Source organism: Cryptomeria japonica, chromosome 1, assembly GCF_030272615.1.
Source record: "Cryptomeria japonica chromosome 1, Sugi_1.0, whole genome shotgun sequence".
Classification (NCBI taxonomy): domain Eukaryota; kingdom Viridiplantae; phylum Streptophyta; class Pinopsida; order Cupressales; family Cupressaceae; genus Cryptomeria; species Cryptomeria japonica.
This window is the reverse complement of record NC_081405.1, coordinates 107,860,965-107,875,813: the sequence shown is the minus strand read 5'-3', so window position 1 is coordinate 107,875,813 and position 14,849 is coordinate 107,860,965. Positions and strand designations below refer to the sequence as shown.

General features: G+C 35.1%; 1 protein-coding gene across 1 annotated transcript; it reads right to left on the bottom strand.

Moving 5' to 3' along the window:
• Positions 1-220: 220 nt before the first annotated feature.
• On the bottom strand, positions 221-1,491 carry LOC131026852 (germin-like protein 1-1). Its single transcript, XM_057956858.2, has one exon. The coding sequence runs from the start codon at positions 986-988 to the stop codon at positions 335-337; it is 654 nt and encodes a 217-aa protein (XP_057812841.1). The 5' UTR covers positions 989-1,491; the 3' UTR covers positions 221-334.
• Between the last annotated feature and the right edge of the window lie 13,358 nt (positions 1,492-14,849).

The window sequence follows — 14,849 nt, the reverse complement described above, 5'->3', positions numbered from 1 at the left end:
AAATCACAGAAGCCAAAATCACTGTTGATACTGGTAGGGTCCCCTGTTAAAAGGTTTTGCATCTTCTCAACAGTGATTCATAACTATAAATTCGTTATTGGAAGACCAACCAAGAAAGAAAAAAGAAAAGAACATTCCCAGGAAATTCTTTTACCAGAAATTGTAAAACACAGAGAAGAATCCACCCAATAATGGATGCCCGAAATGATAAAAAACAGAGTTGAAACCAAATTGAGATGCCATTTTATTTGTTTACAAGATGTGGGTATACAAGCAGAGAAATGGAAATAAAATTTGAGGCATGCTTAAACAATTATACAAATCAATTGATTGCTCAGCTGGTACCGAAGTTCTTCTTGATCTTAACCACCTCTGTGTCACTAATCTGGAGGGTCTTGGCCAGGACCTGGTTGGGAATGGTCGGAGTAGAGGTAAAGAGGGCAAAAGGAATTACAGCGTTACCTGGAGATTGGCTGTTGAAAGCTGCAATTACAGTGGCGGTTGTGTTCCCAATGTTCTGAACGTAGTGCATGATGGCCTTGGGGAACACAAAAACATCCCCTGTTTTGATCTCTGTAGAGTAAAGCTTGTTGCCGGTGTCGATGATGGCAGCCATGAGAGTACCTTCCAAGAGGTAGATTATCTCAGAGGCTCTGGGATGATAATGGGGAGGAATCCCTCCTCCTACAGCCAGATCTACACGAGTCATAATCACTCCCAGAGTGTTTATCCCAGGAAGATAATTTGCAGTTGTGGTTTTCACACTTGCTCCATATGGGTTGCCTGATGTATCTCCAGGCGTGCTCAGAACAGATGTAGTAAAGTGCTTTGCAGAGACTTTACTGGGGTTAATACAAGGCAACCCATTAACATGAACCTTGGCAGAAGTACTGAGATCAGCCACACAGAAATCCTGCAATGGAGAAGGATCTGAGCTTACTTTGGCCACTGATAAGACCAGAAACAGGGCAACCCAAATAAATGCCATTCTGAAACCTGGTTTCTGAGCAGGAAAAGATTACAGCAATTGATTTCTGAGCACAAGAGATTATAGCAATTGATTTCTGATCTGGGTTTTCTTCTTCCTTTGGGAATTTATATAGCTATTCAGAAAGTTCAAACCCACTAGGAAACTAATAATAACCTAGAAATTTCCTACTCGTTTCCCTCCCTCTCTTTGACATTTCAGGGCATCTGAAAGGGCAGAAAACGCGGAAATGGAATGTATTTTAATTGTGCGAGAAGAAATACGAGTATAATTAATGGCTAAGCATTGAAAGGAGCAGTAGAATCCGGTCAGCGATTTAGGACTTCCCGTCCTTCTGTCAGGCTGCAATTTGGCCACTTATGCCCGACTTCCGAGGGGCCGTAATTCTACAGCTCTTTTAATTTTTTTACCTTAATCTTTTTCCTTGTATCGTAGTGAAAGTTTGTGTGAGAAGCAATCAAAGAATATATTCAATGGCCGCATATGACAGCACTGCAAGTGGTCGGTCGGGAACTTTCGACTTGACTGCCCCGCAGCTTCCAGCTGGACGTCCAATCGACCGCATTTTTTTAGGGTTTTAGACATCATGTTAGAACTCAAATTTTACCTTGGATAGAATACACATGACTTTTCATTTATTAGGGGAGAGGGTCTATTAGCCCCCTCCTATGTCTGCGGGTATCTTAAGTTTTTAAATGATATCTAAGATTAATGGGTCTTTGGTCTGTTAGTGAAGTTGAATGGTTTCAAATGAGCCTACCAGGGACCAAGACTTGTTGAGTGAAAGGCTCTAGAGGTTAGAATCGTGCCTTGGTCAAATTTGGTGGAATGGATATCCCTTCAGTCATTAACTCTTAGCTAAAGAGGTTTCAACCTATAGGCTCGTGGTGCCATATCAGGGGGCAGAACTACTAACCTCCATAAAAAAAAATTGATATCTAGTAGTATGTAATTAATTGTACAAGTTTATATTGAAATAATGTTTTGGAAGCCAATATTGGCATGGTGGTGATGGTTAAGTTGTGGTGGTGGTGTTCTTGCCATGAATTTTCAAACCCCACTAGAGTGTTATTGTTGAATGTTTAAATGGGGATGAGGTCGCCCATTTGTTTGTGACCTCATCGATTCATAGATCCAAGTCAAAAGTGTTTATCCCTTTCTTTATGCTGACATTGGAATGTTGTGATGGTCAAGTTGGTGTCTTGTCGTTCTTGTCATCAAGATTCAAATCCCACTAGGGTGCAATTGCTAAATGTTGAAGTAGAGATGAGGTCCCCCATTTGTGGCCTCTCTAGTTCATAGCGCTGGGCAAAAACCATTTATCCCTCTCTTTTTTCAAAAAAAAAAAACGATCATATTCTATAATTTCTTATAAAATGAGGGAAAAAAGTTGTAAAATATAAAGATACCGTAAGGAATATTAAGATAGATGTCTAAAAAGCATGTGAAACCATGAAAGTACAATGAATGTGTGGATGTGGTGTATGTCTTTATTGAATGCATATATATTTATTTATTTTTAACTTATTTTGTCACCTATGGGTGTGGTGTAGTGACAAGTTGCTTTAATTTAGACACTCGAAGTATTAAATGTAAATCTAAACTTGACTGTAGTCCTTTGATTATGGCCTCCTCAATTTTATTGAATATTTAAAACTTATAATTTTTCATTTTGAAATAGTAGTTCATACATGGTATAAACTATTTTTATAAACATTGTGTGCTAGATGTTTAAAATCAAAGAATACAATATATTTGTGTGTCGTAGTGCTAGAGAAAATATACCTTACATAAAATATCTAGAATATATAAACCATTAAATCAATAATCAATTTAGATAAATGAGTTGGGATTGATATGTATTAATTTCTTGGTAAACTTGACCTAAGAGGGCCATCTAGTCTATATATCATAACATTTAAATATTCTAAAGATAACTAGGGAGAAGATAACAAATGAGTTGGGATTGGTGAATAAGGAGAGGGCCACCCAGGTAGTCTTTTGTGATAGGAGGAAAGTGGTCAAGAGTATAGTTCATTGAAAGGGGGCATAGATGATTGATTATGTAGGCCCTTACATCAAATTTCTTAAGCATCATTAGCTAGAGAATCCTTAAAACTATGTAGGCGAGCATCCATTTGTAGATGATCCTAAATTTTGACATGTTGTGGGCTAGGGTTGGAGTTGCTTGAGGAGGGCATTGGAGCAAAGTAGAGTGATATTTGGTAGCAAGATATAATATTGATTTAAATATTATTATACTATATTTATATCAAATTGATTTTATAATATGTCTTCATTAAGAATTAATGATTGAAAGGTATTATTCCACTAAACTCATATAAGCATTATCTCAACTTGAAATTTCATATTACTTAAACCTTGAAAAAATTAAAAAATGACCATTATCTTTACTAAGTATACTTGACTAATTAAATTACAACCTTTTAATATTACTATTAAATTATAAACAACAAGGACTTATACTTTTCCATGAACATTTTAATAATAATTCAAGTGCTACTTAGTTAATTAATTTTTTAATTAGTGTTGGTAGGTAGAACAAGAAGTCCATTTTCAAATCTCCCAATGTCGTTATAAGTCAATGGTCTTAACTAATCATGATTAAAAACTATTAAACCTCAATTTTTTGGTGCTAATTATGCGAAATGATGATCGCGTTGACAACTTTGACGCCGAGTTTTAGGGTAGGTGGAGGGACAAATCTTTCTCCTTGACGTATATTTAGTAATTGAGTGGACCATGTAACGAAGGGATATTGAATTGAATTTGAGGGTGACTTGCATGGTATTAAAATGGGTAAATGTTATCCTTTGACTTGGCTACTTCATTTTCTATGCCTTTTGGTATTGCATGTGGATATGGCCACCACTAAATTTTATTACACATAATTTACTATTTTTTATATTATATTTAAAGTGTTTAGTGAGAGTGTCGATTTTTTTTAATGTTTGGATGATATTTTAAAAGTTTGATAAAGATATAATTAATAACAGTGGGTCGAGTTCAAGTCTTTTACAGTACAAAAAAAAAAGTGGGTCGAGAGATATTTAAAGTATTTTGGATATTTAAGTGAGGGAGTTGGCTTGGGTTTAATTTCTATGTGATGGATTTGATGTAGGATACTGAATGGATAAAATTGAGATTAAGTTTTGATACTTGGAATGTATGGAGGTATGATTAGGTTAGGTTCACTTTAATTGCTGACTTTTATATCAAACATGTTATTTGTGCGCATGTCGTTGCATTAGGGTCAATTGGTCAAGTTGAGTCCAAAGTAAAGGTATGTAATTTTCACCTTTACATTTTATTTTGAGTTTGACTTGCATATGGGTTATTATAATGATGCATGTCGACATGAATGAGTAGTCCACATTAAAGTAAATATTCAAATTCATAAAAAACACCAATAAGGACAACAATTCCATGGATACTCATTGTAATGTGTTCTCCATCTTGAAATCTTCATGTAGCATCATAGTGGGTTGATTGAACAGTTGGCTAACAAACATGAACAAAGCACACACCCTAAGCAACATGTATGAAAACAATGAGGCAAACAATGGGAGAAAAATGAAATTGTAAAAATAATGAAAGAATATAAAGGGTCATTAATATGTGAAACCTTGTACTATGTTACCTAATCCCATGGAGAAATATGTAGATACTTTGCAATTACAACAAACTCATAAAATCGATCCAAAATACAATCTTTAGTAACTAAAAGGATCTAAACTATCCAACTTACAAGTATGAGGTATTTTATGTAATATGTCATGGTATGATTTTTTTATTAGGATCCAATTCTATAGTTTTGATTCAAACTCATTGAATCATAATTTATGAGTACTAGTTCATGTGAATCCATCTACCATGAGAATGAATGGTTCGCTTAGCACTCATTGCATCTAGGTGATGCTCACAAGGGTGTTCAACATTGGGAGGTTGCTCATCTTGGTATTAATGTAACTCAAGTATGCTTAACTACGAAGTTTCCCCTAAGTTCAAGCCTACTAGGCTTGTTACTCCATTTGCAAAACCTTTAGCTAGTGTTGTAACCTATGAATCATTCATTAAAAATGCCCTTTAGCTCATCCATTGACAAGTAGGAGGTATTTTCCATTGGGTTTCAAATTAAAGCATCACCTAGATGTAATTAATGCTATGTGGACCATTCATTATCATGAGAGATGGGTTTTTGTGAACCATCACTCATGATATATGGGTCAATGACTTTCAATTAAATACTACATAGTTGAATCTTGATATAAGTATCATAAACATCCAACTTAGTTAAACCCCTTAAATGACCTTGAAGCTCCATCATGTATATAGTGCACACAACTTGCATTGACATGTGGGATACAAGTTTTTTGCATAAATAAATATTCAAGTTGACATACTTTAGCTTCAAAAACCCATAGTCCATCATTGGTATTGTAAAGAAAAATGAAACTAGTATTTACGTCTAATGTTGTATGATTTCCTTAACTATATTACTTGATACAAGTGAACATAGCTATGTTCATAAAGTGAAGCTAGGACATAATTTATTTCCAATATTGACTCTTTGAGGAAAGTAAAGTAGATTTTGGATCTAAGTGAATTTTGGTAGCATAACAACATGTAAGTGTTGAGTGGTGAAATAGGGATCCACAAAATTGGATATGAATCCACTTACTTTCAAATGGACCACCAAATGGGTACCTACAAGAAGTTGTGTCCACTTTTTGGCCAAAAAGTAGTAGTTTTTTCCCCTTTTTTTTCACTTTCATCCTGTTTGGGAAAAGATCTATATCTCACTCACCTTTGATGAGAATATTTTTTTGTAAATTTTTTGTGCATATTTTCTTTTTTTGTTAATTTTTTATTGGGCATAATCATTGTTTTGAAAAATTCTTGTGTACAACAAGCATAATTTGACCCGAACTTAACTTTTTTTTTTTTTTGAGCTATATAGAATTGTCTCTAGTTTGATGCCATGTAATTTTTTTTTTTTAAAACTTAGAGACAAAAAAGTTATTAAAAAACTAAAAAACCATGTTATTTTGAGTTTATGGACCTCTTTCATTAGTAACTATTTTAAAAATAAAAAAATTGATCCATTTTTTTTAAAAATTACATATTTCGAATCTAGACAATCTCTACTATAATGGGTTTTCATTGTTTAAAAAAATTCTGAAAATTTGGTGTTTAGATATATTTTGAAGTCATTATTTTATATGAAGATTGATTTGGCCTTCAAGTTGCAGGTCAAACCAGGTCCAAGCCAAAGGGTCAGCTCTCCAAGCCATTTCCCAAGCCAAAATCGAAGCTACAACCGAACCAAAGTCTGAAATTTTTAGAAACGGGATCTCGTTTCATTTTTTAAAATAATTAAAAACACATTTAGCAAACAGGATCCCGTTTCAAAAACAAAACGGGATCCAGTTTCCCTTTTTTTTAATTTTTTTTAATTTTTTAATTTTTTTTTTTTAAACAAACTACACATGCATGAAATATAACATTTAAGTTTAAGTCACATTTCCCTTTGTCTTTTTCCATTCTTATGCTTTAAGTTATATTTCATGTATATATTGGTAGGATGTTTGAGAGTGGTTTTAAATCTCTAGGAGTTATAATACAGATTCTAGATTTTAGAAGATCTTATAAATTGTGACATAATAGGACCTATAATGTCATAATAGGTCCTATTGTGTCATAATAGGTCCTATTATTACATAATACGACCTATTAAGTCATAATAGGTCCTATTATTACATAATACGACCTATTAAGTCATAATACGACCTATTAAGTCATAATAGGTCCTATTATGTCATAAGACCCCTCAAAAGGACCTATTATGATATTATACCTCTTACTAGGACCTATTATGACATTATACCTCTTACTAGGACCTATTATGACTTAAGACCCCTTGGTAGGACCTATTATGACATAATATGATCGATTATCACATAATAGGACCTATTATGTCATAATAGGTCCTATAAAGTCATAAGACCCCTTGGTAGGACCTATTATGACATAATATGATCGATTATCACATAATAGGACCTATTGTGTCATAATAGGTCCTATAAAGTCATAAGACCCCTTAAGAGGACATGTCATGTCACAATAGGTCCTATTATGTCATAAGACCCCTTAAGAGGACGTATTATGACATAATAGGACCTATGATGACATAATAGGTCCTATTATGACATCATAGGTCCTATTATGTCATAAAAGCCCTTAAGAGGACTTATTATGACTTTATACCCCTTAGTAGGACTTGTTAAGGGGTATTATGTCATAACAGGACCTATTGTGACATAATAGGACCTATAATGTCATAATATGACCTATTATGTCATAATAGGTCTCATTGTGACATAATAGGTCCTTTTGTGTCATAATAGGTCCTATTATGTCATAAGACCCCTTAAGAGGACCGATTATGACATTATACCTCTTACTAGGACCTATTATGACATAAGACCCCTTAGTAGGACCTATTATGACATAATAGGATCGATTATCACATAATAGGACCTGTTATGCCATATAGGTCCTATAATGTCATAAGACCCTTAAGAGAACCTGTCATGTCATAATTGGTCCTATAATGTCATAAGACCCCTTAAGAGGACCTATTATAACATTATGCCCCTTAGTGGGACCTGTTAAAGGGTGTTATGTCATAAAAGGACCAATTATGACATAATATGATCTATGATGATGTAATAGGTCCTATTATGTCATCGTAGGTCCTATTATGACATCATAGGTCATATTATGTCATAAAACCCCTTAAGAGGACCTATTATAACTTTATACATCTTACTAGGACATGTAAAGGGGTATTATGTCATAATAGGACCTATTGCAACATAATAGGACCTATTGCGACATAATAGGACCTATTATGTCCCCATTGTGACATAATAGGTCCTATTATGACATAATACGACCTATTATGTCATAAGACCCCTTAAGAGGACCTATTATGACATAAGACCCCTTAGTAGGACCTATTATGACATATGTAGAGAAAGATAAGTTGGTTGGAAGAGAGAGATGGCATGTTTAGAGAGAGTTGAGGGGTATGATGTCATAATAGGATCTATTGTGACATAATATGACCTATAATGTCATAATATGATATAATAGGTCACATTGTGACATAATAGGTCCTACTATGTCATAATAGGTCATATTGTGACATAATACAACCTATTATGTCATAAGACCCCTTAAGAGGACCTATTATGACATTATACCTCTTACTAGGACCTATTATGACATAAGACCCCTTAGTAGGACCTATTATGACATAATATGATCAATTATCACATAAGAGGACCTATTATGTCATAAGACCCCTTGAGAGGACCTATTATGACATTATACCTCTTACTAGGACCTATTATGACATAAGACATGCCTTAGTGGGACCTATTATGACATAATAGGATTGATTATCACATAATAGGACCTATTATGTCATAATAGGTCCTATAATGTTATAAGACCCCTTAAGAGGACCCGTCATGTCATAATAGTTATGTCATGAGACCCCTTAAGAGGACCTATTATGGCATTATACCCCTTAGTAGGACCTGTTAAAGGGTATTATGTCATAATAGGATTAATAATGACATAATAGGGTCTATGATGATGTAATAGGTCCTATTCTATCATCATAGGTCCTATTATGACATCATAGGTCATATTATGTCATAAAACCCCTTAAGAGGACCTATTATGACTTTATATCCCTTACTAGGACTTGTTAAGGGGTATTATGTCATAATAGGACCTATTGTGACATAATAGGACCTATTGTGACATAATAGAACCTATAATGTCATAATATGACCTATTATGTCCTAATAGGTCCCATTGTGACATAATAGGTCCTATTATGTCATAATACAACCTATTATGTCATAATACGACCTATTATGTCATAAGACCCCTTAAGAGGACCTATTATGACATTATACCTCTTACTAGGACTTATTATGACATAAGACCCCTTAGTAGGACCTATTATGACATATGTAGAGAAATATAAGTTGGTTGGGAGAGAGAGATGGTACTTTTAGAGAGAGTTAAGGGGTATTATGTCATAACAAGACCTATTGTGACATAACATGACCTATAATGTCATAATACGACCTATTATGTCATAATAGGTCACATTGTGACATAATAGGACCTATTGTGACATAATAGGTCCTATTATGTCACAATAGGTCCTATTGTGACATAATACGACCTATTATATCATATTAGGACCTATTATGTCATAAGACCCCTTAAGAGGACCTATTATGACATACGACCCCTTAGTAGTATCTATTATGACATAATAGGATTGATTATCACATAATAGGACCTATTATGACATTATACCCCTTAGTAGGACCTGTTAAAGGGTATTATGTCATAATAGGACTAATAATGACATAATAAGATCTATGATGATGTAATAGGTCCTATTATGTCATCATAGGTCCTATTATGACATCATAGGTCATATTATGTCATAAAACCCTTTAAGAGGACCTATTATGACTTTATACCCCTTACTAGGACTTGGTAAGGGGTATTATGTCATAATAAGACCTATTGTGACATAATAGGACCTATAATATCATAATGTCATAATAGGTCCCATTGTGACATAATAGACCCTATTATGACATAATACGACCTATTATGTCATAAGACCCTTTAAGAGGACCTATTAAGATATTATACCTCTTACTAGGACCTATTATGACATAAGACCTGTTAGTAGGACCTATTATGACATATGTAGAGAAAGATAAGTTGGTTGGGAGAGAGAGATGGTACGTTAAGAGAGAGGTAGAGATGTATATATAGAGGAATATAGGTAGGTAGGGGGTAAGGGGAGGTGTATAGAGAGAGAGGAGATAAAGAGTAAAGAGTTAAGGATGTGAGAGAGAGGTAGAGACATAGTTTTAGATTTTGGGGGAGAGGGGACAAAGTGAGATAGAAAGGAAAAAAAAGACAAAGAGAAATGTGACATATATAAATTTTATATTTCATGTATATATAGCTTGTATTTTTTATAAACAAAATTAAAAAAAAAAAAATTAAAAAAAGGGAATGGGATCCCGTTTAGTTTTTGGAACGGGATCCCTTTTTATAACGGGATCCCATTTTGTTTTTGAAACGGGATCTCGTTTCTTAGATCTAGGCTCAGGATTCTGATGTGAAATGCGATCCCATTTCATTTCTCATGTGCTCCGTGAGATTTGCCATTTTTTTCCAAGTGTACAACTTCCACACTAAGTGGACACAACTTTATGCACTTACCTGTTTGCCATGATATTGGTGACTTGATTCTATTGTTCAAGGACAATTTCATGTTTAGGAGATCCTTCTCATATAAGTTCTATATCTTTAGTTAGTGTATGACAGTGAGTCTTCTAACAATATTTTTAGATCTTGCCTCGAAGTAGTGAGCCACAATTGAGCAAGTCCTTATTTTGTATCTTGCCTAAGGTTGTGCGTCTTAGTTCTACAAGTCCATTAGGTGATATTGCTCCTTAGCAGTGAGCCACTATTGAATACAATGTACCACTGAGAGGGGGGTGAATCAGTGATTCCTAAAAAGATTTTCTCTTTAAACCAAGCTTTGAGTACCGGTTAACAACCTAAACACGAAGCAATCAAACCAACGAGATATGAGAGGATATCAAAAGAAGCGAACACACAAATGCATAACCCACTACACTAGATGTACGAGGAAAACCCTATATGGGAAAAACCTCGGTGAGAAATGTTGCTAGAGCCTACTGCTCCAATACAACTTCACAATGAAACAACAACTTACAATGATTTATGACACCAACCCAAGGAGCACTAACTTGGTGTAATACAATGAAATACAATTTTAATGCAATGATAGCACCTAGTTGTAAATGAGTTCTGCAACACTCGATCAACTGATTTTTGCTGGTTATCACCTTCCTCTGTTTCACCAGTCCTTCTACTGCCGGTTATCAGATTGCTCTCTTTGATCTGTTCTCGGTTACTCTCTATCTCTCTTCTCTTTCTCAGAACCTCACCCTACACAATATCACACTTGGATGCCTTCTTTACCATACAATCTCTACCGGTACGCTTGACTGTTAAGATTATAATAGTTTATCGGTTACTTTGTCTTTGCCAGTTAGAACCTCTCACCGGTTTAGCCTACTAACTCCACACTCTAACTCTTTGTTAAAGAACTCTTAGGAAGATAGTCTCTCTTCTTTCTCAGGCTCTCTTCTTACTCTCAACTCGCATCCAACATCCCTCTCTGAATTCTCGAGTTCACATATTTATATTTGAGGGTTCCCACCAAAAGAAACATTCAAACGGTGGCGTGCTAGGGTTTTCCTCTACCAACTCAATCCATATCAGATCGGATCGGATCTCCTTTTCTAGAAACATGATCTGCATCATATCAAACAACACTCCCATATCCTTGCCTTCCAATGTACATTTTCTATTTTTAGATGTCTACAACATACTTTTCGATGTTGCTTTGTCAATCACCTTTAATGGCTTGGTTATTTACTTCAACTAATGATTACAAGGACCAGATCATCCTACAAGGTCAGCTCAATCACCTTGCCACTCTGTCTCCCTTGAGCTACAACATCTTGCCATCGTCCCATGATTTGCGGGTTCTTCTTTAATGTCGACCTGCTTGTCAACTATCAGGCCAATGAACACTTCATCGACCTCTGCGTGCTTGCCACTTGGTGTCCACCTGTCATTCTTGTCAACATCCACCTATGCTCAGACTACGAAGTCAGTTTGACATTCTTCACTGACCAAGACTCACTATCGGTTCAACACAACTTACCGATATAACCTAACTTCATTGGTGGACCTTCAAACCTGTTGACCTCTTCTCTGCTGGTGGATCAACTTGGCCTTCCATAAAACATGTTCGTCCATATACTGAATCCATTTATCGATTGCATTATACTTCTCTTTGTCTAATGGTGATCACATCCCTCTATTCTTCTTTGCTTCTTTGCTTGCTTGTTGGTGGTCCTGCTTTACCGGTAGATGTTGCACTTCATGTGTATCGGTAACATACATTTTCTATCTACTTACACACTCCATCCTTCATACCGGTTGACATCATTACTTACTTCACCCATACTGGTCACCACTACTTACTCACCGGTGACCATTCCATACCGGTTGACATCAATGACAACATAATGCCAACAACCACTAACTTTGTAATAATTGGTATTCATATTGTGAGTTAGTTTCTCACTGTGGTTTTTCCCAATTTGGGTTTTTCACGTAAATTCTAGTGTTCATGTGTTGATGGTTGATAATTTTTTCAGTAGTATTTTTATGGTTGAATGTGTTTATAATTAATTTGTGATGCTCTGCAAAATGGACAATGTTAGACTAGAAGCCTATGGTCGTATAACACACAAAAACACAAGAAACAAAGACAAACGTTAGTGTTAATCAACCAAAAACAAGTCTAAGCAGGCATACCAAAAGAGACACTAAAAACATGATGAAATATTTAACTATGGAAGCAAATACAACAAGGCATCTCCAAATGCCTTCTACCATGCTCTTAGCTCCTTCTCCCTTGTTCCTCTCCTCTCCAAGTTCCAAATTAGTGTAGCTCTCAGCAGCTTTTTGCACTATGGATGTCTCATGGAGATTCAAGATTGAAAATGCTTTTAAACTTATGCTATGCAAGTGCAAAAATAAGCTAAATATGAGATGCTATGGAATGAACTAAGATTTATTTTAGTCCAAAATGACAATATTGAAGTGATTTTATGCTAAAATGCTCTCTAAAATTGACTATAGATTAAATGCATACAAGTTTTTAGGATCTGGATTATGAAGAAATGGGCTCTATTTATAAGAAAAATGGAGCAATAGATGGTTGAGATTGAGTAATCTCAACAAGGGTTAGGATTGAATGATATTCAATCCATGTGAGGACTTTCAACCCAATCTGAGGATGACAAGTGTCAACATGAGAGGGGTTGAGAGGAGAGGGAATAAGTATTAAATGCTTGACATGACCTGAGATTTAACTTGGGAGTTAAGGTCAAGGTTGGGTTGAGTGAATAAATTCATTATTCAAAGAATAATGCTTTTATCCAATGGATAAACTCTTGTGCAAAGGTTGGAGGGATAACCATGGTCAAAGCAATAAATGCTTGAGGAGACACATGAGTTACATGAGGGTTGAGTTAGGGGTCAAAGTCCCTAACCATGGGTGCAAGTGGATTTAACCATAAATGGTCATGTGAGAGCCATTAGTGGTTTGGAAGACTTTAGAAGTTAAATTGTTGAACACACAAAGCATTTAATGCTTTTCAAAGACTTTGAAGTCTTTGAGAAGTGACTCCAAGTTGCTTAGGAATGTGACAATAATTAGGGGATGGATTAGGCTAATTGGGAAGGGGTTAGAAGAATCTAGAAGGGGGTTAGGATTGCAAGTGGATTTGGTGGGTGAGGGAAAATAGGATTTTTATTAAAATAAAATTAATTTATTTCAATAAATAGGTGCAAGTTGCATTTTTAGGAGAATGCAAGTGGGGGGATTTAATGATTTAAATAAATGTTTTATTTAATTTATTTAAAAGAGGAAATGGGATTAAATAAAATAAATAGGATTTATTCATTTTATTGATTGGTGATTTTGGTTTAATGAATTAATTAAAATAAATTGAATAATTTATTTAATTAATAAGAGAATGTTTGAAGATTCAAATTAATTAAATATTAATTTAATTAACTAATGGCTAGTGGGTTTTTAATCAAATAAATAACAAATTTTCATTTAATTAAAATGGACAGATTTATGTGACTACATTTGCCTCTCTTTGAGACGGTGCGGTTTATCACGTTGTTTCAAAGAAAGAAAAATAGGTGCGAAGAAATATGCCCCATAAAATGTTAATTTAATGGGTGGTATGCCCCCTTGATAGATGGGCCAGATATTTTCGAAAAATCGGGCGATCTCTCGTAAAAGAATAAAAATTGGCAGGATGGTAGAAGAGAAGATTTTAGCAATACTGGTGAAAAATAGAAGAAATTGGAGATAAAATGGAGAAATGGGAGGCTCGAGAAGTTCACTGGGATCACAACGGTGAGCGGGGGAAAATTAGGGTTATGACGAAGGGTATATATGGGGAGGAAGGGGTGAAAACATGCTCATTTGCATTCACGTCCATAGTGAAATTTGAGCTCTAGGAGTCACTTTTTAGAAGAGCAAGGAGCAATCAGGATGTCGGTTCCCATAGAAGAACACTGATTAGAGTGAGTCCGATGATTCCAGCAGCTAGACGACTATGAACCACCGGTATGTGAATTTGAATTTTTGAATTTCATGCATTTTTGGTATGTTTTTTGCTTAGTCCAAGTTGAGTCAACACAATAGCACTAAAATTGTATTTTGGCGCTGTTTTCAACTAAATTAGCACTATTGTGCCGCTATAGCGCTATTGCATAGTGGTTTTAGCGTTGTTGTCAACAGTAGTGCTATTGCATAGCTTCTTTAGGGCTATTGAGTAGTTGATTGAATGCTTTTGTTGTTAGGTAGCGCTATTGTATAGTTGGTGTAGCATTGTTGTTGATTTAGCGCTTTTGCAAGCATATTAGTGTTGTTGTGTTCAGAATAGCGCTTTTGTGTAGAAAAATAGATGCTCTAGTGTGTTTGAAAAAGAATCTCCTGAGGCCAATGATGGATGGATGGAGATGTGAGGTGAGTGTTACTTTGAACCATAGCAGCCTTGATGAGACTTAGGTCATTAGGATAAATGCATGTTGTAGT

Bases quoted from the DNA above. Each gene is read 5' to 3' on its own strand.
- LOC131026852 (XM_057956858.2), bottom strand. From the start codon at position 988: ATGGCATTTATTTGGGTTGCCCTGTTTCTGGTCTTATCAGTGGCCAAA.